Source organism: Phymastichus coffea, unplaced genomic scaffold (assembly GCF_024137745.1).
Source record: "Phymastichus coffea isolate CEN01 unplaced genomic scaffold, Cenicafe_Pcof_1.1 PCOF00011, whole genome shotgun sequence".
NCBI classification, from domain to species: Eukaryota; Metazoa; Arthropoda; class Insecta; order Hymenoptera; family Eulophidae; genus Phymastichus; species Phymastichus coffea.
This window is the reverse complement of record NW_026706822.1, coordinates 5,023,960-5,048,179: the sequence shown is the minus strand read 5'-3', so window position 1 is coordinate 5,048,179 and position 24,220 is coordinate 5,023,960. Positions and strand designations below refer to the sequence as shown.

Here is a 24,220-nt window from a genome sequence, read left to right as displayed (position 1 = left end):
GGTGTCTAAATGAGTGCATAAGCGTGTAACACGCCCATTTTATGATCTGCGTGTTTTTTCTTCGCCTTTTCCCATGGTTTACCTCGAGTGTTGGAAACGCGTAGTCACGACTAAGTATGTATACGTGCGCTCCCCTTTTCACGGCATGCACTCCTTTTTCGTCGATCATTGTCTGCTCTTTCTTTCTCATTTGGTCGTTCTCAGTTTGGTTATCATCGAACCGCGATGCCATTTTATAATGTCGTTTCTTCGAATGTGAATGGGCGAGAACATAAATAAGAAGGTGTTCCGGTCACGGCATGATTTAGAAAAAATTATTATCAATTATGGGGTAAATGAGAGCGGCGCTGAATTATACCAGGTGTTGTAAGAAATGTAACACTATCGGCTTTATCCCTTATAATCCACAGTATACTCAAATTTTGAAAAATAACAATTTTATAAACATAATATTCAATCTTTCGACAATTTAACAGCAACCTTTAACAATTAAATTATGCTGTAATTTCTTTAAGCAAAAATTATATCATTGAGAAATAATTGTTTTACTACTATGCAACTGTATTTTTATTTTACTTTACAAATATGTTGTATTTAAAATCTAAAGAAAATCTAAAAAAATGATATATTAATATAGATCATCTCTTATTTATTAATTGAAGATATACCCACTATATCATATATCTAGATTAACTACAAATAAAAAAGTGAAAAAACATTTTATTTTTTTTAAAAAAAAATTCCGTAAAAATTCTGTCGTATTCTACTTGGACTAGCAAATATTTTCTTTAAAATAAATATTTTTCTATTTATTATATTTATCGATATATTTCAAATGCTGAAAAATTTCAATACTTATGATATACGTGAGAAATAAAAATTTCTATTAAATGTTTCAGACAGTGTTCAACAAAAGCTACAAAATGGTGTACTTCCAATTTTTTAACGATATTTTTACGATACATATAAGAGTCAAAATTAGCAAACAAATATTACGTTCGCGTTTGATTGTAATCGTTAGCGCAGAATTATATAGTGCATTACACTGAAAGAGAGCTCTGCCGTAGTTAGTGATAAACAGATATTATATTATAAAGTCTTTGACAGTGTGCGCCACCCATGACAATATTGGTTATGGATAAAAGAGGTAGGTTTTAGATATGACATATATAAGAATCAACAGTAACTACGACGCCTACATCATCATGATGAATCGTTGGTCGTCTATTTCCCGAAAAGCTGTATACAGTACAGAAAAACTGTATATTTTGAGTTAGCTTGTTTGTAGTATGTAATTAAATTTTTCAAATAATATAAATGCAATAAATGCGACAAGCTTGCAGTTCCTTGGGTTCAGAAAGTTAGGGTTCTTTTTTTGATAGGGATAGTTTCTACCCCCAAAAAGCGGATTCCGCTGATAAAAACACACTTTTCAATTATTTTTGGTTGTTTTACCATCGTTAAAAATTTGGTACGATTTGGCGATTATCATTTGACTAGAGTTACTTGTTAGATATAAGACTTTGAAGATTTAACAAATTACTTTTTTGGTGGGGAAAGGCAATTACTGGAACTATATATATATATATATTGTCATTTTGTATATATTTTTTAGTGTCTGTTATATAAATGTAGAACCTCTAAAACAAAAATTAACTTTTAAGTTGATTGATCAAAAATAAGTGATAGATTTAAAAAAAAATGAGTTAAAAAATCAAAAGATGGTTTGATTAAGGTGTGAATATTTGCATGTGCAGTTTTCAAAAAATTGATACATAAAAATATAAAAATTACCTTTTATTGGTTTAGGTCGATGTGTTACCTCATCTTTTTTAGAATATACGCAGTCAGATAGTACTATGTTTTTATAATTATTTGGCCTTTGAATGTCAATATCTATGAATTTACTACTTTGAACGGAAGAATTGCTTGGTAACGATATTTCTTCACATATGATCATTTGATCTTCATCGGAGATGCATTCATTATCATCCTTGCGGCATGTGGATTCTAATACATCTACATTTTGAAGGTTTTCTGGCAAATTGACATTACAAATCTATAAAATTAAATGATTAATAATGTTATTCAGAAAATTAAATTTATAATAAATTGATTAATAAACAGAATAATGGGAAAATTTTTCCTAATATGAAGGAGTTTTCTGGTGCTCAGTTTTACATCCTTCTGGTGAAAGAATATAGCAAGGTTTTCATGTTAATTTTGATTTCAAGCCATTTTACAACTAATTATGGGTTATATAATATCCATAAACCACCATTGTTAACAAAAAAAAACAAATTCTTACTAATTTATAATTCACGAAAGAGTTAAATTTAATTCAGTATACATTATTTCATTAAGGCATGGAACTTGTGTATTTGAAATATAAGAGTCACACAGTAGTTGTACATTATTTACAACTACTTTATCACAATGCTGAAGATGTACTGTGAAACATTGATTGTATAGATTGAAGGAGTCTAGGTAATAAAGCGGTAGCAAAAATTCTGAAGCACGATATATCGAGTAAACGTAATTGTTCACTAGAGAGAGCAAATTAGTTGAAACAGAGTCTTTGATAGATGACATGTGAGGTGATATTTAGAGAAAAAATGACAGGGATAAAGCTCACTAAAAATCTGACAGCGGTATTCTGTGAAACATATAGATCAGATACTCTAATTTTAATTAGGTTTACCTATAGGGCAATACTCAAATTTGATCAGACTTTTGATAATAATGTGATAAAATGTGTTAAATTTTTTGATAATATTTATTTGACAGTGATACAATGCAATTCGGTTTCAGGAAAATAGTGAATAAATAGTTAAAATCAGGCAACATGATAAATGATTTTTAAAGTTTCAAATACGTTAATTTATTCTTTACAAAAATATAATTTTTTTACAAAAAGACATAATGGTCATGCTATACGAGTGTTATGTCTTAAGTTAGAGCAGACACCAGACGTTGAGGTATCGCCGAGCAACCGCTTGTATGAAAGAACATATTTTAAGCTTCCTCGCAAAAGAAAGTCTAGCTGCAATTCGTTACTCTCGCGGTCATGAAAAGGCACACATGTGTCAACGAGTCAAAGTAGCTTTCGGCGAATGGTGACGAACATGCATAATAGCGGGCCCGATGCATACTTGTCTAGCATAGAATCGCGAAAACGAAGGAAAAGTTCTATCTAGGCACGTCTATCTCTCTTTCTCTTCATCTCTCGTCTTTGCCGTTCCTTACTCTGCTCCCACCTATATTCTTAATACTTAGAAAAACACTCTTTACACTCTTTTTTCACCTTCACGAAATACATCGCATGAAAGTTAATGAGCGGCCTACTTCAGCTTTCGTTGACGGGCTACTGGGAAACCCCTGAAAATTTTCGTAGCGGCTTCTTGAGCAGGACAAAAAAAGAGCAGATACGAAGATTAGATTAAAGAGAACAGACATACGTTGCGGCAGTCGCGAACAGATTTTTTGTAACTAATAAGTTTTGATTATAATTAAAAATAAGTGAAAAAAATAAATCTACCCAATCCAAACAAGCTTCTAATAATATTAATTTTAAAACTCAAACATTTCGCAAATCTTTTTTGGCTTGTGTGATCTGCGTAGCTGTAAGTGGTGCTCTAAGCATGTTTTATATCGTCGAAGATACAGATAGACGGAACCAAGCACAAGATTTTATTAGAAATACGAGAATGACCGCAGCGATCGATGGAAGAGAAAAACAAGCAGACAAAATTCGAGAAGAATGCCCCATCATCATTGTTGTACCTTTCCTATCCAATATATGTATATTTTGCAAATAGTAACAAAAAGCTGCATACTAAAATTTCGGACGCAACATTGATGACACAGTGGTGGGATACCTTGCTTACAAAGATATTCGATGCTCATACTTATAATACTTTTTAGTATTGTTCATAAATATATCGAAATTGATATTTATTGGTCATGCAATATTTTATTCATCTGATAAGACATTAGGATCAAAAAAAAACAAACAAAATAGCAAAAATTATACACAAAATTTTGGAACGTGCTAACTACATTGCGAAACAGGAGTGGAAGATCGATACTCTCAGGAGCAGGTGATGAAAAGTCAAACAGAAGCCTAGTATAATAAAGGTATATAAATAAGGTTGAGGCAAATGATAGACGGAAAATTTACAACTCCAACTATTTAAAAACAACGCAAACTTCGAAGAATAAGAAATACTTCTCTAACTTAAAAAATAACGAATAAAAAATAAAACTAGCCAAATTTTCAAGCAAGCCTCTATTACCCTAATAGAAGAAAACAATAAACGATTGCTTTAGACGAAAAACTTCAAAGGTTAAAAACATCTATGGAGCAAATGAAAATTAAAAAATCAGCCAACTCTCTAGGTTCCTGCTAGTATGAGGGTCGTTCAATAAGTCTGTGACTTTGTATAAAAAATACACTATTTATTTAAAAGTAAAAATAATTTTTATCAAATTCCTCAAAATGCTCATTTTTCGTAGCAATCATGTTTTTGTTGGATGAAAATCTTATACTTGTACCAATTTTCATGTTAGAAAACAAAAAATGATTAGAAGAGGCTAAATGAAGACTAAACTGGATGAGAAAATATTTCGTAGCGTAAATCAAATAATTTGGCCGTTGCAATCGAAATCGTGTAAGTTGGTGCATTATCGTGGTGGAAAAGAACTTTTCTTTCGCCAAATGGAGCTACTTTTTCTTTAGAATGGCATTAAATAGGTCTAATAATGATGCACAATATTCTCCTGTAATAGTTTTTCTAATCTATGGGTAATCGATTAATATTATACCACTTGAGTCCGAAAAAATTGTAGCCATTACTTTTCCTGCTGATCGTACCGTTTTCACTTTTTTGGCGCAAATTCACCTAGCTCACTCCAATGTTTAATAAGCACACGAAACTCATTTTTTTCCATCATTTTGTTTACACAATCAAAAACTAACTTCAAATGACTGAAAAATTAAAAAAAAACTAAATCCAAACCAACGTACTAACTTGAAACTTTGTACACGCTTTTATATTAGATGGGACTCTCTTAAAAAGTAAAATACGTTAAAATAATACCACCATCTTTTGTGAAGTCGCGAACTTATTCAACGACCCTTGTATTCCGTTAGAAGAATAAACGAAACCATTTATCTTGGATCTATTCACCGATATTAGCGCGATACTGACGAACTATATGAAGCAGGATCAAATAACTAGCCAAATTACTAATACATAAACTTCAATACTACCAATTCTCAGTTACAATTGAACTGCCCTCTTTCAAAGACATGAATTTTCCACAAATTTGACGCGCGTGTCGACATGATTAGAGATTAGTACAATCAAAAATTCGACCGAAATTGAATAAACTGCTGACCAATAAAATGGACGACAAAGCCTATGTAGATATTGAGGGTCTTCGATTTACCGACTTTAAAGATTTCTCAACAAAATTAAGGCTGATATTCTCAACAAGTATCAGCATATTAATGCTGGTATATAAGTACCACAGCGAACTCAAGGTGGTCGTAAAGTAACGTGGCGAGAGAATTCTGGATTACATAAACAGAATAACCAACATTAGAGACTGTACGAGGGTGGTCCGATAAGTACTTAGCCTACAACAGAAAAACGAAAATTTTGAAAAAGTGACGTTTTATTTCAACATAGTCTCCTTTTAGTTCGATGCACTTGGCCAAGCGATGCTCCAACTTCTTTAACCCGTCTGAAAAATACGTTTCCTCGAGGTCTGAAAAGGGCTAAATCTGGAGAATACGGTGGATGGGGCAGCAGTTCGTAGCCTAATTCGACCAATTTGGCCATGGCGACGGCGGAGGTGTGAGCCGGTGCGTTGTCATAGTGGAAGAGCACTTTTTTCTTCGCCAAATGGGGCCGTTTTTTCTGCAATTCGACGTCGAATCGGCCCAATAATTCGGCATAGTACAGCCCCGTGACCGTTTTGCTCCTCTCCAGGTAGTCGATGTAGATCACACCTTGTGAATCCCAGAAAACGGTGGCCATCACCTTTCCGGCCGATGGGGCAGTCTTCGCCTTCTTCGGAGCACTTTCGCCGGGTAAAGTCCACTGTTTTGACTGTTCCTTGGTCTCTGGTGTATACCAGTGGATCCATGTTTCGTCGTCTGTCACGAAACGACGTAGAAACTCCTTCAGATTGCGCTTAAACAGCGTCAGATATTGCTCTAAAGTTGTCTCACGGTTGCGCTTGTTGTCTGGAGTAAGCAAACGCGGCACCCATCGCGCCGACAGCTTTCTCGTACCCAAAATTTCATGCAGGACATGACCCACGCGGTCTTTTGAGATGCCTACGATCTTAGCTATCTCGCGCACCTTCAATCGTCGTTCTGCCAATAAGAGATCATGAATTTTTGTCACGTTATCCTCCGTGGTAGCCGTTTTCGGAGCACCTGAACGTGGCTCTTCAAAAATTGGCGTGCGACCCCGTTGAAACTCGTTAAACCAATTTTTGACGGTCGCCATCGAAAGAGAAGAGTCACCGTACACAGCATCCAAGCGCTTTTTGATTTCGCTGCATGATTTTCCTTCCAAAAACAAGAATCGAATCACCGACCGATACTGCTCTTTTTCCATTTTTCAAAAATCAACGGACACACTTGCTTTCATACGCTCTCAAAAATAAACTACAACTCCGATCCGGCTAAAATCTTGACAGTAACCATCGAGAAGGTTGTACTACGTGATAGAATATTTCTTTTGCAAGAGTGGCGCCATCGGGCGGTGAGGCTAAGTACTTATCGGACCACCCTCGTATAGTAGACGCTATCAGAAATGAGACGAAATCAAAATTTCTCTTGACGGAAAAGGCTAAGCTAGCTAAATTAGATGTCGAAAATATAGAAGAATTTTGTGACGATTTATATTTCAGTATTCGCTGGTGTCTAGAAAATTGCCAAAGAATGATCAAGCAAGAAGTTTTCAATGACGCGATAAAGGTGGAGAAACAAATTCAATATGACAGGTGAAAGCATGGTCCTAATAAGCAACGAAACTCTTTTACCAACGGCAGACCGTTCCTAGAAAGATAACCAACTAGAGCTCCTTCACCGATGGAATAGTTCGGCTAGGACATGCAGATACGAACAAAGTCAACACCGGCTTAACCCATTAAGGCCCAGGCCAAACCTGGGAAAGATAGCGCCAAACTAACTATGCCAATCGTAGCTAAATCGTAAAAAAAAATACCCGTGTTTTTTCTTTTGCCATTTTCAATTGTTTATAAAAAATTATTTAAACAAATTATCAAAAAGTTATTATTTTCAAAAAACTGATAGCGGCAATCGATTCTACGGGAAAAAACATGAAAGAAATGTATATAACGTTTTTTTGTCAGACGTCAATTTGCTTAAGAAAATAGGACAGAACGCTTTGAATTTTCACAAATTGTACATTTGGAAATTTGACTAATATAGTAATTGTTGGGTTACGAAGTTGCAAAGAGTTTGCAAAATTTTTTTTCTATTGAAACCGTGTTAGAGATCACGTTTGAGTGGCGGGCTAACGGTTTTATGTAATATTATGGATTCAGTTTTCATTACAAAAGTTTTTAGTATATTTGGACATTTCTAGTACATTTATTTTACAGTTATTTGTTTTTGGAACAAATTGACATTTGACAAAAAACGTTATATACATTTCTTTCATGTTTTTTTCCCGTAGAATCGATTGCCGCTATCAGTTTTTTGAAAATAATACCTTTTTGATAATTTGTTTAAATAATTTCTTATAAACAATTGCAAACGGCAAAAGAAAAAACAGGGGTATTTTTTTTTTCGATTTAGCTACGATTGGCATAGTTAGTTTGGCGCTATCGGCAATAGATTTTGCTTGGGATTTGGCGTATACACATGTACCTGACAGACTTGCAATTGTTTATAGCCGTTTTACACTAACAAATTGACGTCTGACAAAAAAACGTTATATACATTTCTTTCATGTTTTTTCCCATAGAATCGATTGCTGCTATCAGTTTTTTAAAAATAATACCTTTTTGATAATTTGTTTAAATAATTTCTTATAAACAATTGCAAACGGCAAAAGAAAAAACAGGGGTATTTTTTTTTTCCGATTTAGCTACGATTGGCATAGTTAGTTTGGCGCTATCGGCAATAGATTTTGCTTGGGATTTGGCGTATACACATGTACCTGACAGACTTGCAATTGTTTATAGCCGTTTTACACTAACAAATTGACGTCTGACAAAAAAACGTTATATACATTTCTTTCATGTTTTTTCCCGTAGAATCGATTGCCGCTATCAGTTTTTTGAAAATAATAACTTTTTGATAATTTGTTTAAATAATTTTTTATAAACAATTGAAAATGGCAAAAGAGAAAACACGGGTATTTTTTTTTCGATTTAGCTACGATTGGCATAGTTAGTTTGGCGCTATCTTTCCCAGGTTTGGCATGGGCCTTAATGGGTTAACTCGGTTCCCAAAGGAAACTTACAAATTCTAATTTACCTTCGTCATCCCAATTTGACAAGATACCATACCATGTAGAAGCTAGTTGTACTCAAAGTTATTTGAAGGTCAAAGGAAAAAAGTTAATAAAGAAACCCGGAAGAAAAATAGATATCTAAATTTTTAAGGTCGTTGAATCTAATTCCAAGGTCTACTAATCTGTATCACATCAAGTTTAAAGTCATTTGAGGATTAAATGGTAAAAAGTTGATAAAGAAAGATAAAGATAATAGATAAAGAAATATAGAGAAATGGATATACATATCCTTTAAAATAATTTGGTGATAATAATTGTCAACATTTGCAATTAACAATCTTCTTTGACTTTTGAAAGACCTTGAACCTGATGTGATATAGACTAACAGATCTAGGGTTCGGGTTTAACAACCAAAAGTCTTTATATCTATTTTTCTAGATTTCTTTATTATTTTTTTACCACCTAACCTTCAAATGATCTTGAAGCTAATGTGATACAAATTAATGGATATTAGAATTGGATTCAGTGACCTAGAAAACCTATACTAGTATATCTATTTTTTCAAGTTTCTTTGTTAATTTTTATGATCAATATTTACACTTGATCTTTTAATGACCTTGAACCTCATGTAATACAGGTTAACGGTCCACGGATTTGGAATCAACGTCCTCAAAAACCCTAAGATATCCTGGTGCAGTATAGTCATCTTAGATATTTTGTATTGACATACTCTGAATACGAAAGATCGAAAAATCCACCCCTTCACCATCTGTTAAAATAGATAGAAAAATAACAAATGATATATAAACGTAGATGTAATTAATATGGAGTTGACAGAGTATTTTACAAAGTATCTTATAAGCAAATATCAGTCTGAATGTACTGGATCTCTTTATAAAGCAAATGATAGTATTTTCAAGTTTGTTAGGGTTGCTTGAGCAGCTAGTGAGAATGGGAGTGATTTGTTTAGAGTCAAAATGACTTATTGTTTGTAGGTATAAAAAATTTTTGTCCGAATTCTTTCTACCAAAAATAATTTTAGACGAAAACCGCCTAAATCGACCCACCTCCTTTAGATCTTTAGAAGTAATATCGGTAGTGAAGCTTACATAAAATGACTTTTACTCGTAATAGGTTAACTCTAACAAGCAAGGTACCCCATCCCGAATTCACCAATTTTGATAATTTTTGTTATCTGTTGTAGTACATTAAAAAAGCAAGAGATTGGTATTTTTTATCGGCGGAAAAACATTTTTTTTTATTTTTGTTTAACGTCGATCTATTAATGCTCCATCAGTGCTAATCAGCGACGGCGGCTTGCAATGGGTTTGAGAACAAAGCATATGAAGCTTTTTTCAGTTGTGCTTATATCAATCTGCAGAGACTGGGAATCGAACACGGGCCTATCGGGTGCAAGTCCGTCGCCCTACCGACCGAGCCATTGTAGGACTCATCGGCGGAAAAACATATTTAAGAGGTGAAATCCACCCACAAATTTTATCCCCAAAAACATTTTTTTTGAATAACTTTTCTTCTAGTCAATATTTTTTAGTAAACCAAAGTGAAAACCGGTTTATCTAAAAATTTAGGGGGGTCTTTGGGGTACGTTAGACTGTAAAATTTTTTTCTAACCTAAGTTTTTCCCCCAATATTGCCGAAGATACAGTCGTTTAACCAAAAAAAGGGAAATTGGCACTTTTTTGTTCTTTTTTCACGTTAACGTTACAGGTTGAAAAAAAGTGTTTTTCCAATCAACCATGACAGATTTTTATAGGAAATCTTCTGCAAAAAACGAAACCTCCTGTCCGTTCACTGAACGACCAGTAGTTTGAGATATATCGGCAGTGAAAAAGAATCCTTTTGCATTAAAAATTCGATATCTCAAAGACAAATGGTCGTGTCTGACTTCTGCAAAAACCAAATTGAAGCTGAATGAACAGGCTATGCGACCTATGCATTGGGTTAGCTCGGAAAGACTTTTTTAATGCCCGTAGAGTAAAATAATAAGGTAAAAATTTTGGAAAATTTTTTTTTGTGCTTTATCCAAGTCTTCAAGCTTCAAAAGCTATATTTTTTATTTCCTGTACGACAATTTATCACTGAAATACAGCCTGTTGAAAATTGCTAAAAAAATTAAAAATTTTTTTTGTTCCTTTAATTTATGCGAGAAATGTACGAGGTCTGTCCGGAAAGTATCGGGCCTACCTTTATATTTTCGTGCTAGCGTTATTCTTTATCATCTGGTAGGTGGCATCCTTCAAAGTAAACCCCACTTGATTGAATAACACGGTTCCACCGATGTTTCCACTTTTCAAAACAGTCCTGGAACTCACTTTTAGGGATAGCCTTAAGTATACTCGTCGCATTGTTTCAACCGTTGTTTTGTCATCGAATCGGTGTCCTTTGAGTGGTTTTTTTAGTTTTGGAAACAGCCAAAAGTCACAAGGGGCTATGTCGGGACTGTATGGAGGTTGTCGAAGCAATGCGATATTGTGTTTGCTCAAAAACTGCTGCATAAGATTGGATGAATGCGCTGGCGCATTATCGTGATAGAGAAGCCAGTCATCACTTTCCCAAAAGTGCGGCCGTTTTCTTCTTACAGCATCACACAAACGTTTCAAAATTTGAACATAGTATTCTTTATTGATTGTCTGACCTGTTAGTGCATATTTGTGATGTACAACACCTTCATAATCGAAAAAAATAATCAACATTGACTTAACATTGCTCCGACTTTGACGTGCTTTTTTTGGTCTTGGCGATTCAGAATGCTTCCACTGTGAAGATTGTTGTTTTGTTTCAGGATCATAACCATAAACCCATGATTCATCACCTGTAATAACTTTTCTAAGCACATTATCATCATTATTGACCATTTCCAAATTGTCCAGAGCGATTGCTAAGCGAATGTTCTTCTGCTCTGCTGTGAGCAATTTTGGGATGAATTTCGCACACACGCGTTTCATTCCTAAATTTTCGGTTAAAATTTCTGAAATGATAGTTTCTGATATCCCAAGATCTTCTTCTAGTTCTCGTTCAGTCATACGATGATCTTGTTCGATTGCAAGTCGCACCCGCTAAATATTATCTGCGGTTTTTGTCGTCGAAGGTTGGCCGGAACCAGAATCACTATCGATAGAAGTGCGACCATCCTTGAACAGTTTATACCACTCTTTTATTCGTGTTTTGCTCATACACTCGCTTCCGAAGGCCTTTTGCATCATTTTAATAGTTTCCGAACTCGTTTTTCCGAGTTAAAAGCAAAATTTGATGCAAATTCGTTGATCTTGTTTTTCAGTCATTTTTGACAATATCAAAATCCGACGAACGCGAAAAAGGCACTGTAAACAAAAACACGCTGTGCATGAACTATACCTCCGGCAGGTGTCAGTAAGTAACCAATAGATTCGTGAGTCTTTACTGTTGACGTTTCTATCCAGTAGAGGTCGCTCGAACACTATGGCACGAAGATATAAACGTAGGCTCGATACTTTTCGGACAGACCTCGTATTAATTCATTACCTCCTCTCCCACATATACTTTTTATAAAATATAAAAATCAGGTAAGTAATTATTCAAATTTCATTATTATATAGATATTTTCGAAAGTACTATATAAACACCATTCATTTACTTTGTTAATCACGATAATTTTTAATATACTGTACAAGGAGAAACGTGAATTCCGAGTTGAAATATAACCACGACTCTGTTTATCAATTACTTTTGTGGAAAAAAGCTATGAATGCTCCAGCTATTGCGTAACCTACCAAGCATATATTTAACTATTGCGCATCCATTTATCCTTTAAGACTCTTATTTCACAGTAATCAACAATCTTTTTACATTCATACGTTCATTCTGTACACCATGTCTACTTCTTTAAACTATTGCAAAATTCTTATAAAAGAAATTAGGTTTTGTGAAGGTCATACTGTCGGTGCTGCTGCTAGCTTCAGCTTCATAGTATGTGTATGTACGAGTATATCCACGTACACACAGATCCATCCGGTCCAACGATGGCTCGCGCTAGCATCGAGAAGTAACCTGCGTCGAAGGAATCGCGAATAAAGTGGTTTCCCCGGCGCAAATATTTTATTTTTTTGTACTCAAAAATGACTTGACGTTCAAAATATTATAATATCGAATTTTCGCAAAATATAAACACTCTGACCCTCTTATTTCTATTAGCTTTTAGGCTATAAAGAAAGTTGAAAAAAATTTGTCGTGAAACTGATTTTAGTAGTCATTTGTAAATTTATTTGAAGCGCAAAAAGGTAAAATAAAATGGAAAATAATTAATTTATTTAATAAAATTAAGACTTACTTCAGTTAAGTTATTTTCACAATAAATATCTTTTTTATTTGCAACATCATCGGGTGAAATGGGTCTATTAATTTTTGAATCTTCTAACAATGGTATATCCGTTTCTTCGTTGCTAGTTTCAAGTTTCCCACGAACTTCATGAAGCTTTGAACTTGCAGAAGATTTTCTTCTATCTTTACTACACCATTTCCAATCAGGATGAGCTTTGAAATGAGCTTCTTTGACTTCTGATGCTAAGTCATGATATTTTTGTTTTTCTTCTGCACCCAAAGCGTACCACCATTCGCCGAGAATTTTGGAAACAGTACGATTATCTTGATTGGGGTGTCTTTGATGTACTAGAGCTCTGTGTCTTTTTGAAAAAATCATGAAAGCGTTCATTGGTCGACGTATTCTGTCTTTTATCTGTAAAAAAATAAACAATAAATATTAAAATGAATGCCCTATCTAGACAACTACGAATTTTATAAAGCTAATTTCAAGAAGTCATATTATCAACATTTTGACGGGTGATGCGATCGTCGAGATCGCTCGCCCTGTTCGCCTCTCGCTCTCCCTCTCGAGTGCCTTCCCCTTCGCCGCTGCCAAATCGATATCTTGGTAGTTCGAATTCGAATTCGAATTCAGGTTTAATCGGCGTCGGTAGTCGGAGCGGCGGAAGGAAATGGGTAAGAAGAGGAGAGAAAGAGAGAGAGAGAAATAGTGTCGCCGACGTAATCCGCACATGTGTGCGTAACCGGAGACGCTTGGCCGATTTTTAATATTGAAGGAAGGGGAAAAAATATGCCGCGAAGAACAAGAGAGCGCGAGCAGTACTCGCCGGACCAGCATCGCGACAGTAATCGAGCGAAAAACTTAAGTGTCGAGTGAAAAAAGAGAAATTCCAACGGACATCTGCCTTCTCTCGTGGCAACAGAAAGTGACAAGGAAGTGGTGACAAACAACGGGCCTTCCACAGCCGTATCACCAGTAGTAATCGAGAGGACAGACAATAACAGCTAACAGGATATCAACGAGTGGCAGAGCAGCATCAGCTGTAGCAGCTCGTCAGGTCTCCGACGATGTCCCTCCCTCCGGTCAGGTACTTCTCTGTATTTTCGGAGACGAGCTCGCACGGCCTTTTCCTCTGATGCCTAAAACCACATCGGAGTATTGTAATTGGACAAGAGTGAATAAAGAATGTTAATAGATGAATAATTCTCGATAATTCCTGTTCTCTCTCCCGATCTCATAATTGCAGTATTAAGGATTGCCAGACGACGAGAGCCCATCGACGCCTTCCGCGGCGAAGCAAATGTGTCTTCCGTATCCTTCCCTTTAAAAATAATTAGTGACGCGACGTTATATGGGCTATTTCTTAATACGCGAATCGCGAAGTTAAATTAAAGAAACGAACGTGTTACAACATCAACATGTTTAATTATACAATTGACATAATTGACAAATGTTGCTTAAAATAAATTAATTTTTAAGTAAAGTAGCTGCAAGGGAATTAAAATTTTTCTTCTTGGTCTTTAGTTTACGATACTATTCAGTATCTAACCTCACAAGTATAAGTTCAAGAACTCTGCTTGGTTCAGTTAAATTGTTCAATACTTTTGCATTGAAAATTCTTATTTTGATTAAATTAACAATAAACATTTAACAGTAAATATGGAATTTCAGAGATCAATGAACGAGAATCCGTTGTCAAATTATTGAAATTGAAAATTATGATCTAATGTCGTAAACGTTATGACATACCTAATTCATAGATGCGCGAATTGTGTATGTAGGTAGTTTATGGACCCGACACGTGGGAAAATGGGTTATTACATCACCAACTTCTTTGTTATCAGATATATCGCCTTACCTCCCGACTCGAAGTCTGGTCGGTGACAAGAAATGGAGCAGGTATTTGACCTGGCATAGAGATAGCGTCCCGTTCGGGATACCCGTACTAGACAACACGTAGAAACGTACTAGCTCTTCCAGCCTCACTTGCAAAAGAAGAAAAGATATATGACAATCACTGTGACAATCGTCGATAGCGATTTTGGGTAGGAATCTCTGTAGATGACATCTTTATTATTTACATTGATGAATAATTGTATCTAGCACGAGATAATTTAATGTATTATTCACTGCCCTTTATCGCTCATCTATATACTAGTATACTATTCAGCGCGCTCTCGCGCGCCTTTTTTTAATTAGTATAGACAAAATATTCTTTTCAATAAAAATTGATATCTAGATTCAATATTGTATTATAATTTTAACTTAATAGGTTTTAATATAAATGTCCTATAAAAATAACACAGGCCGACAAAATTTAGAAAATGGAAAAACCCAGAAACCAGACAGTACGTTCCCAAAGGTTTTTGGTGCGCTGAAACCGAATCTGACCTCAGAATTGCTCCATCACCCTAGGTTTTCGAGAAATCCTAACCTAAAAGTTCAAAAAACACGATTTTTCACTATATTTCGCGTAGTATTACGTCGTAAGACAATTTTATTTTAAAAAACGAGTAAAGCTATCTCAAAGTACTACTCTTACCCTTCCAAACCCTTTTTTCAGATTTAAAAAATCTTTTTTTTCCATCGAGATATCGTAGATTGAATTTGAGTGATTTAGCGATTTCGTTACAGCACGAAATAGTGACGAATTTCCGAATAAGGAGTTATAGTGTAACTATATGTTTTTTGGGTCACTGAATCCAAATTTAACGTCAGAATGACTCTATAATCTCAATTCCCTTAACCCTCGAGCGCTTTAACCTGCTGCGGTATAACCCCCGACCCTCACATCCCAATTTCCTTAATCCTCGAGCCCTTTAACCTGCTGCGGTATAACCCCCGACCCTCACACCCCAATTTCCTTAACCCTCGAGCCTTGAACCTGCGAAGCTATAACCCCCGGCCCTATCGAGAGTTAAAGAAATTCGGGTTTGGTGGACGGGGAATACCGCTGGGTCAATGGAACAACGATAGACGTCATTTCTGCGGTAAAAGAAGGTAGAAGAATTTGTGTATGTGATAGGAAAATTCATATCCAACTTACGTATACAAGTACAATTTACGTTTACATACAAGTGTCTATAACTTGCGAAATCGATCAGCTAGGATTTTTAAACTTACATTTTTCTGGTCTACTAACGATGAAGAAAGTATCTACGTCAGCTGATATCGGATTCACGTAGGGCCTAGATTTCCTTACTTGAGGATAACCGTGTATGACATTGCTCAAAAACTACAAATTTTTGTGCTTCGTTCTTCATCCGTGTTAGAGATCGTGTTTGAGCGGAAAGCTAACGGAGAAGTCACTGGAATTAAATACTTTCTATTATTTCTCATATAACACTGCGTGCAGTACTTTTACTGATCTTTATTATTACTTTGTCTTCTAGAAATTTAATTATATTTACCCATTTCGTTATTAGAATAAGTTTATAATATTACTCGTGATTTCCAATTAACTTGTAAGTTATTGAAGATGTCGGCATGTAGAATTCCATGCAAAGGAAAAATCGATTCCTTTTGTAATATCTGCGGTAAATTTGAGGTAGCTCGACATCGTCGATCAATCACTGATATCATTAAAGATCAGTTTGAAGAATGTTACGAGACACCTATGAAGAATTTAGACAAATCATAGGTTCCTAAATATATTTGTGAAGACTGTCGCCGAAGTTTGAAAAACTGGAATAAAACTAAAACCGAAGTTGTTCTCCAACCAACAATATGGCGTGAACCTAAAAATCACCATGATGACTGTTACTTTTGTAAATGTGATACTTTAGGTTTTAATCATAATAACAAAGCTTCTCTCCTTTATCCGAACGTTTCTAGTGTAACAGCAGCCCAGTATAGAAAAATAGAAAGAAAAAAAAATTCTGATTCTGAGCCAAAAAAACTTCAACCAATAGAAGTTCCGGTAACAGACAAAAGCAGCAGTAGTGATGAAGAAGATTTTTCTGACTCAGAAAAGCCCAAACTTTTCGACCAAAATTTTTTGGATGATCTGATCCGTGATTTGAATCTTCCGGAAGATTCTTCAGAACACTTAGCTTCAAGACTAAAAGAAAGAAATCTTTTATTACCTGAGACAAAAGTTTCTATTTACAGGAAGAGAGATATTAAATTTCGGCCATATTTTACTTGCGTGGATAACCTTGTTTTTTGCAACGATATAAAGCATTTCATTAGTTTATATGGAGTGCAAGGAGGTTATAATCCAGAGAACTGGCGACTCTTCATGGATGCATCTGTACAAAGTCTCAAGGCAGTACTTCTGCACAATGGGAATGAGTATACAGCTATTCCCATTACTCATTCCACTGTGATGAAAGAGTCTCACGATTACTTTCGATTCCTTCTTGAGAAAATCAATTACAATGAACACAAATGGCTCGTTTGTGGCGATTTCAAGATGATCAATATATTAGTTGGCTTGCAATCTGGAAATACGAAGCACCCCTGTTTTTTGTGTCTCTGGGGCAGTCGTGCACGAGGAGAACATTGGGTTCGGAAAGAATGGACGAAAAGAATCGGAATGGTTGTTGGATCACACAATGTCATCCATGAGAACCTTGTTGATACTAAAAATATCTTGTTACGTCCACTCCATATAAAACTGGGCTTGATGAAGCAATTCGTCAAGGCACTAGATAAGGAAGGCGAATGTTACAAGTATCTTCAGGGCAAATTTCCTAAATTGTCTGAAGCGAAAATTAAGGAAGGCATAATTGTAGGGCCAGACATTCGAGCACTTATGAAAGATGATGAATTCCTCTTGACAATGACGACTAATGAGAGAAATGCTTGGATAAGTTTCAAAAGTGTCACCGAGAATTTACTCGGAAACCACCGGGACCCTAAATATAAAACTGTGTCGACAATGCTACAGAATTTTCAAAAATTAGGGTGTTTGATGAGCCTGAAAATACACTTTTTGTTTTCACATTTGGAATACTTTCCGGACAATGTTGAGGCGTTCAGTGAAGAAATGGGTGAAAGATTTCATCAAGATTTCAGAAACAAAGAGGAACATTATCAAGGTAGATGGAATGACAGCATGATGACTGACTATTGCTGGGCTCTACACCGACACGATACATTGACAGATCATCATAGATGCAAATCTCTTAAACGTTCATTTCAAGATAAACGACAGCGTTTTCATAAAAAAAAGAAGTGAAAAACTGTAGGGTTGCAGATATTCAGATGCAACGCTCACAAACTGAATAAATGAGATTTAAAACGCGTAATTGAAAGCTGCGTAGAATACAAGGCTTGGATATTGAAGGGATTGAAATGTAGAGACATACGGTTATACGATAGCAGCTTGAAGTGCTGATTGACGAAATTCTGGCAAAGGAGTCTGAGGTTGCAGACTTGCAGGGCTCGGGGGTTGAATATAATTTGGAGGATTGAGGTATTCTGCGTAGCGAATTTCGGTATGAAGGTTGGGGGTTATAGCGTCGCGGTAATTGGGGTCGAGGGTTGAGGAAATTGAGGTGTGAGGGTCGGGGGTTATAGCTTCGCAGGTTAAAGGCTCGAGGGTTGAGGAAATTGGGGTATGAGGGTCGGGGGTTATAGCTTCGCAGGTTAAAGGCTCGAGGGTTGAGGAAATTGGGGTATGAGGGTCGGGGGTTATACCGCATCAGGTTAAAGGGCTCGAGGATTAAGGAAATTGGGGCGTGAGGGTCGGGGGTTATACCGCAGCAGGTTAAGGGGCTCGAGGGTTAAGGAAATTGGGGTATGTCGGTCAGGGGTTACAGCGTTGCAGGTTATGGGGCTCTAGGGTTAAGGGAATTGAGATTATAGAGTCATTCTGACGTTAAATTTGGATTCAGTGACCCAAAAAACATATAATTACACTATAACTCCTTATTCGGAAATTCGCCACTATTTCGTGCTGTAACGAAATCGCTAAATCACTCAAATTCAATCTACGATATCTCGATGGAAAAAAAAGATTTTTTAAATCTGAAAAAGGGTTTTGAAGGGTAAGAGTAGTACTTTGAGATAGCATTACTCGTTTTTAAAATAAAATTGGCTTACGACGTAATACTACGCGAAATATAGTGAAAAATCGTGTTTTTTGAACATTTAGGTTAGGATTTCTCGAGATCCTAGGGTGATGGAGCAATTCTGAGGTCAGATTCGGTTTCAGCGCACCAAAAACCTTTGGGAACGTACTATCTGGATTCTGGGTTTTTTTCCTTGTCGGCTTGTGTATTTCTTTGTTTTTTACTTTGAAATTATTTCGTTGATGATTTCCAAAATAAATTTTAAGTGTATTCCATGATCGGACTCTAGACATTGCCACGTACAATTGTCCGTGATTGGAAACATCTCTACGAAGATCAATCGTAATGTTATCAAATGTCTGACCTTGCGCTTTATTAATTGTCATTGCAAAAGCTATTTTGATTGGGAATTGACGTCTTTTGAAAGTGAAAGGATATTCATTTGTACAAATAAATGTTATACGATTTAGAAAAATAATATCGTTTGATTTATCTCCTGTTAAAACTTTACATTTCAATAAGTGATTGGAAAAATCTAAAATTCTTAAACGTGTACCGTTACATAAACCTTCATTGATGCTTATATTTTTAATAAGCATAACGATACAATTTTTTCTCAATTGTAGTTTATATGGTGGTAAACTGGAAGGATTCAATGAATTTAAATATTCTGGTAAAAGAACTTCTTCTAAATCACCGTTATCACAATTGTCTATACTGACAATAGCAGTGTAAATACGCTCTGTTCTTATGTCTAATAGATTCATAACATGCTTGTTTAGTTCATCAACGTCAACATTTCTAGCTGACAAAATAGCACATTTACTCATTTCTTCAAATTTTTTCTCTTTGATTAATTTATCGAATATATAAATAACATTATCACTTGCATTTAGAACGCAATGATTAGATAGCATAACGTAATAATAACGTCATGATCGTTAAGGGTTCCATCACCAACTAATAATAAAAATCTCGCAAAATCGATCTCATTTGGTAAAACTCTCATGTTAGTAGTAAGATTGTATTTGACAAAATAATTCCATAATTCGCTATATTTAATAGAAAGATTCAGTATTTCAGTGCGCGTTCCATGATGTTTAATTGGAAGAAGCTGTCTAAAATCACCACCTAAAATTATAATTTTTCCACCAAAAGGCAAGTCATTATTCATTATGTTTTGTAAAGTTCTATTGACAATCTCCAAAGCATATCTAAGTGCCATTGGTGCTTCATCCCAAATAAAAACTTTAGTATCTTTTAATAAGAGACCTTCTTTTGATTGTACTGTGATACTTGATGATGAATCATTATGAATGGGAACTGGAAGACCTAATGTTTTATGTACTGTTTTTCCCTTTGGAAGTAAAAGTACTGCTATTCCTGTGAAAGCCATCGAATGTACCTTTACTTTTTTCGAAGACAATAAGTTGTAAATAGTAGTATAAATAAAAGTTTTTCCAGAACCTCCCGGACCATTAATGTATATACAATTATTTACATGATAATTTGCGTCGGCTGCTCTATTAAGAACAACATCGACTATTTCTTTCTGTTGCTGATTTAATTGGTTATATTGTTGTTCACCAATAGTTGCTAATTGGGCTTGTGAAGGACTATCATTGATTTCAGATAATAGTTCAGTAGCTACTGTTTACTCCATCGATGGAAAATCTGATAGACTTTTACCTTCATGATTTAAAAGACTATTTATATGAGAGTATGCTAATTGATGACTAATATTAACTTCATGTGTACATGAAAAATCTTCATACATTGCGCTTTTGTATTTGTTCCATAATTCATCAGGATGTATAGGTTGGCAGTGTATCAAAATACGAACAAATAACTGACGCACTCTAAAAGGCATCATCTATGTTACAGCTTCTTCCATTGCTTTGTCCCATTCTTCGTCGTCTTGTATCAATCCTAATGCTAAGCAGGCAGCTGTAAAAGAAGCATGTATTGTCCCATTCACTGTTTTTAATGAAATAAAACTTGTAGCTCCCTTCACATGCAGCAATAATAAACGTAAATGAAACAACTCTAATTGTGTAGGACTGAACGAATACATACGTCCAATGCAATTAAAATGTTTTTTTCGTTTTGACCATCTAGATCTCATGATGCCATTGACCTTTTCTTTTTTATAAGTGTAGAAAGATGGAATATCCTTATATAAATATTGATGAGCATTCTCATTATGTGAATTTAATTTAAAATAATCAAGTAACATACTACTCGTTTGATTCATATTTTCAGAAAAATCTTGTTGGTCATTGTTAATAATAATGCATTGTTGATTTGGAAGATGTAAAGTTAATCGTACAATAGAATGGCTTTTGTCTTGTAAAGATTTACTGAAAATTCGATAACATGCTTCAACTGGTCCTACATAGCGAGTTTCTATAAAATCACGAATTTCATCGTGGTTAATTATTTTATTATTGTTATTAGCGGCATTGTTACCCTCTTCAATCGTTACCGTAGCTTTGTAAATATACTTGTACATATATTTAACAGATCGAATACTTGTGACAATTTCTACATTTATGTGACAATTAAACATTTCTAATATTTTCGGGCAATGTGGCACAACCCATCTATTATCAATTACTTCACCATTAGTTAATTGATAAGTGTCACCATTATTTCTTCTTCGGTATTGAGGATAACCATTTTCATCCATAATTGTTTCTTCATGAAATTGTTTTGGATATTTTTTAGAGCATTTATCATTGACTTTACACCAGTCACCTCAAGGTCCATGAATCATGTTTTTTATGACGATATTGTATAAAATTAGGTTATATTCTTTATTAGGCAATTCGGCTGATATAAATTTGTCAACAATTTCAGGTGTACTTATTTTATATGAATACGTTAAAGTTATTAACAGATGCATGTGAGGTAGGCCTCGTTTTTGAAATTCAATTACGTAAACGTAAGACGCTACATTTCCAAAAAAATTTTGTTTTATTACTACATCAAGTAAACGATTTTTTTTTAAATGAAATACCCGAGCTACAATATCAGGTCTATCGCATGCTTCTTGGCCCAGTAGAAGATTTTCTTGAATTTCTGTCCATTTAGGATTGCAAGTCATTGTTAGAAAAATATCTGGTTGTCCTGTTTCATTGACCAAAGTTGCATGTGGCGAGGAGAACCGATAAAACATGATGGAAGGATTATAGTTTTTCCTACTTGTCGATTCATATTATTAGCAGAATTTTGCAAGTAATCATGTAATCCTTGATATGTGTCTGCTTTTATTTCTTTTTGATGATCTTTACAGTATTGTATTCTGTCTTTTTCAATTCTTACATAAGAATCTACTACCCACTGTTGGAATAATCTACGACCTAACAAAATAGGATTAAATTCATCAGATCTAACCGCAATTTTGTATTTTGTATAATTCATTCGTGTTACTCGTCGATTTTTATTATTATTGTTGATATTTACGCGTTTTAGATTTTTATGCCACCCTCGTGTTCCAAAAGGATAAAATAATGGATAAATCCACGGTTCAACATTTGGATCCATGGTGCTAACATATTGCAATACTTTTGTATTTTTATTTCTAATAGTTACGTAAGATTTCGGAATTTCCTCATCAGCAGTTGTTGAGAAAATAGCAGCTACTTCATTTGTTCTTTGAAAATTATATCTTCGTCTATCAGTTCCTGGTTTCAAAGTAAATAATAGTTGTAATTCCGGTTCTTTTTAATTAATATTTAATAATCGCTGGTTTTCTATTTCTTGCTTCATCATTTCATATGATTGAGCGAATATATTATTATTTCTAATTACGCTATCTAAAATTGTAATAGTTTCATAATCAATATTAGGATTATTGTTCTTTCTATATTCAATAGCTTCATTTTGATCAATAAAACAAAGTTGTCCGTACGCAGGATTTTCATCGTTGAAAGGATATAAAGCCGTGTTTATTTGATAATAAATTTGTCCGTGAATTTTAAAACAGTATGGACCTATACGACGCGATTGAAAACTAACTAAATTAGCGTTAAATGATGCGAAGGAAAGAGAATTATTATAATAACGAATATTCTCAAAAAATTTACTTGAATTTATATGCGTGCTTAAAAACATAGATTCAAGTTCTCTAGGAAAGTCAGGTGTCGGCTCTAAAGTGACTTCACCGTGACTACAACAATCATTGAAAGATAAGCCTTTATTTGCCACTTTTTCCGATTGGAAATGTTGCACATGACAGTGTCTACACGCTATATCCATTTTACCTAAATAATCTTCTTGTACTGCACTATTTCAACGGTCATCATTTATTTGATTACGCGCTGCTTGACGTCTAAGTCGTTGATTTTCAGTGATTGTCAGACGTCTTTGAGTTTGATAAATTTGTTCTTCCTCATATGTCCGTTTTTGTCGACCCATTTTTATTTATATAATGCTTAATAATAAATTTTGCAATGAAAATATTTTCTATTTAACAATTTACTGCTTAACAAAAATAATTTCAATATACTCAATAATTTTTCAATAACTTTCCAACATTTATTCAATATAATTAATGTTCAGTAGTCCAACAACGAAATTTCTAATGATGGTTATTATTCATATTTAGAATATTATGTTATTTGTTTTAGAAATAAAATTGTCTGGTAAGGTAATTTTCATCAAAGGTTGTTATCAGTAAAGGTATATTTGAATTCAGTTGAAGGTCACTTATAGTGAAATTGTTATGTCTGTAAAGTAATAGTTTTATTTATATCATTATTTATTAACATAATTATTAACATAACGAAATAGTAGTAATAATTATAATTAATGACAATAATAGATTAATAAGATAGCAATAATAGTTTATTTCTTCAGTGATGGCAATGCATTCATTTTAAGTAAAATCCTTCTGAAAACCTGAAAAAAGAATATTATACGATTTCTATAGTAATAATGAATAATATTCATTAATATCACAGGCCTGCAAAATAGAGAGTTGTCACTGTTCTTTTACAACTTACGGTCATTTTCGAAGTAATTTTTGGCGTAGAATTAGAATCCGTCGTCAGAATTGCTTCATCACGTCAGGTTTTTGAGTAATCGTCCCCTAAAGGTCGAAAAAACACGTTTTTTGGCTATATTCAAGGCTTGATTACATCGTGAGTTTATATTCTTTTCAAAAACGGTTGACGGCATCTTAAAGAAGCACTCTTACCCTTTAAACCCCATTTTTCAAATTTAAGATATCATTTTTTTTCATCAAGATATCATCAATGGAAATTTGCCATTTTTGAGGTTTCACCATGAGCTTAAAAGTTCGGCCAATTTTCCTGGATTCTAGAATCATTATAAAAAAAAAACTAAGAAATATATCGTATTCTTCCTTTATAATGATT

At 34.5% G+C, this 24,220-nt stretch overlaps 1 protein-coding gene across 4 annotated transcripts in view; it reads right to left on the bottom strand.

Moving 5' to 3' along the window:
• LOC131672143 (uncharacterized) overlaps nucleotides 1-24,220 on the bottom strand; it is a 984,265-nt gene that overhangs the window by 369,849 nt on the left and 590,196 nt on the right. For 3 of the 4 annotated variants that reach the window (XM_058949194.1, XM_058949166.1, XM_058949174.1), the window contains 2 exons: nucleotides 12,829-13,233; nucleotides 1,795-2,059 (listed from right to left, as the gene is read on the bottom strand). In XM_058949194.1, the coding sequence (XP_058805177.1) occupies nucleotides 1,795-2,059; nucleotides 12,829-13,233 (670 nt within the window). The remainder of the gene's footprint in view (nucleotides 1-1,794; nucleotides 2,060-12,828; nucleotides 13,234-24,220) is intronic. The other variant, XM_058949184.1, reaches the window with a different exon arrangement.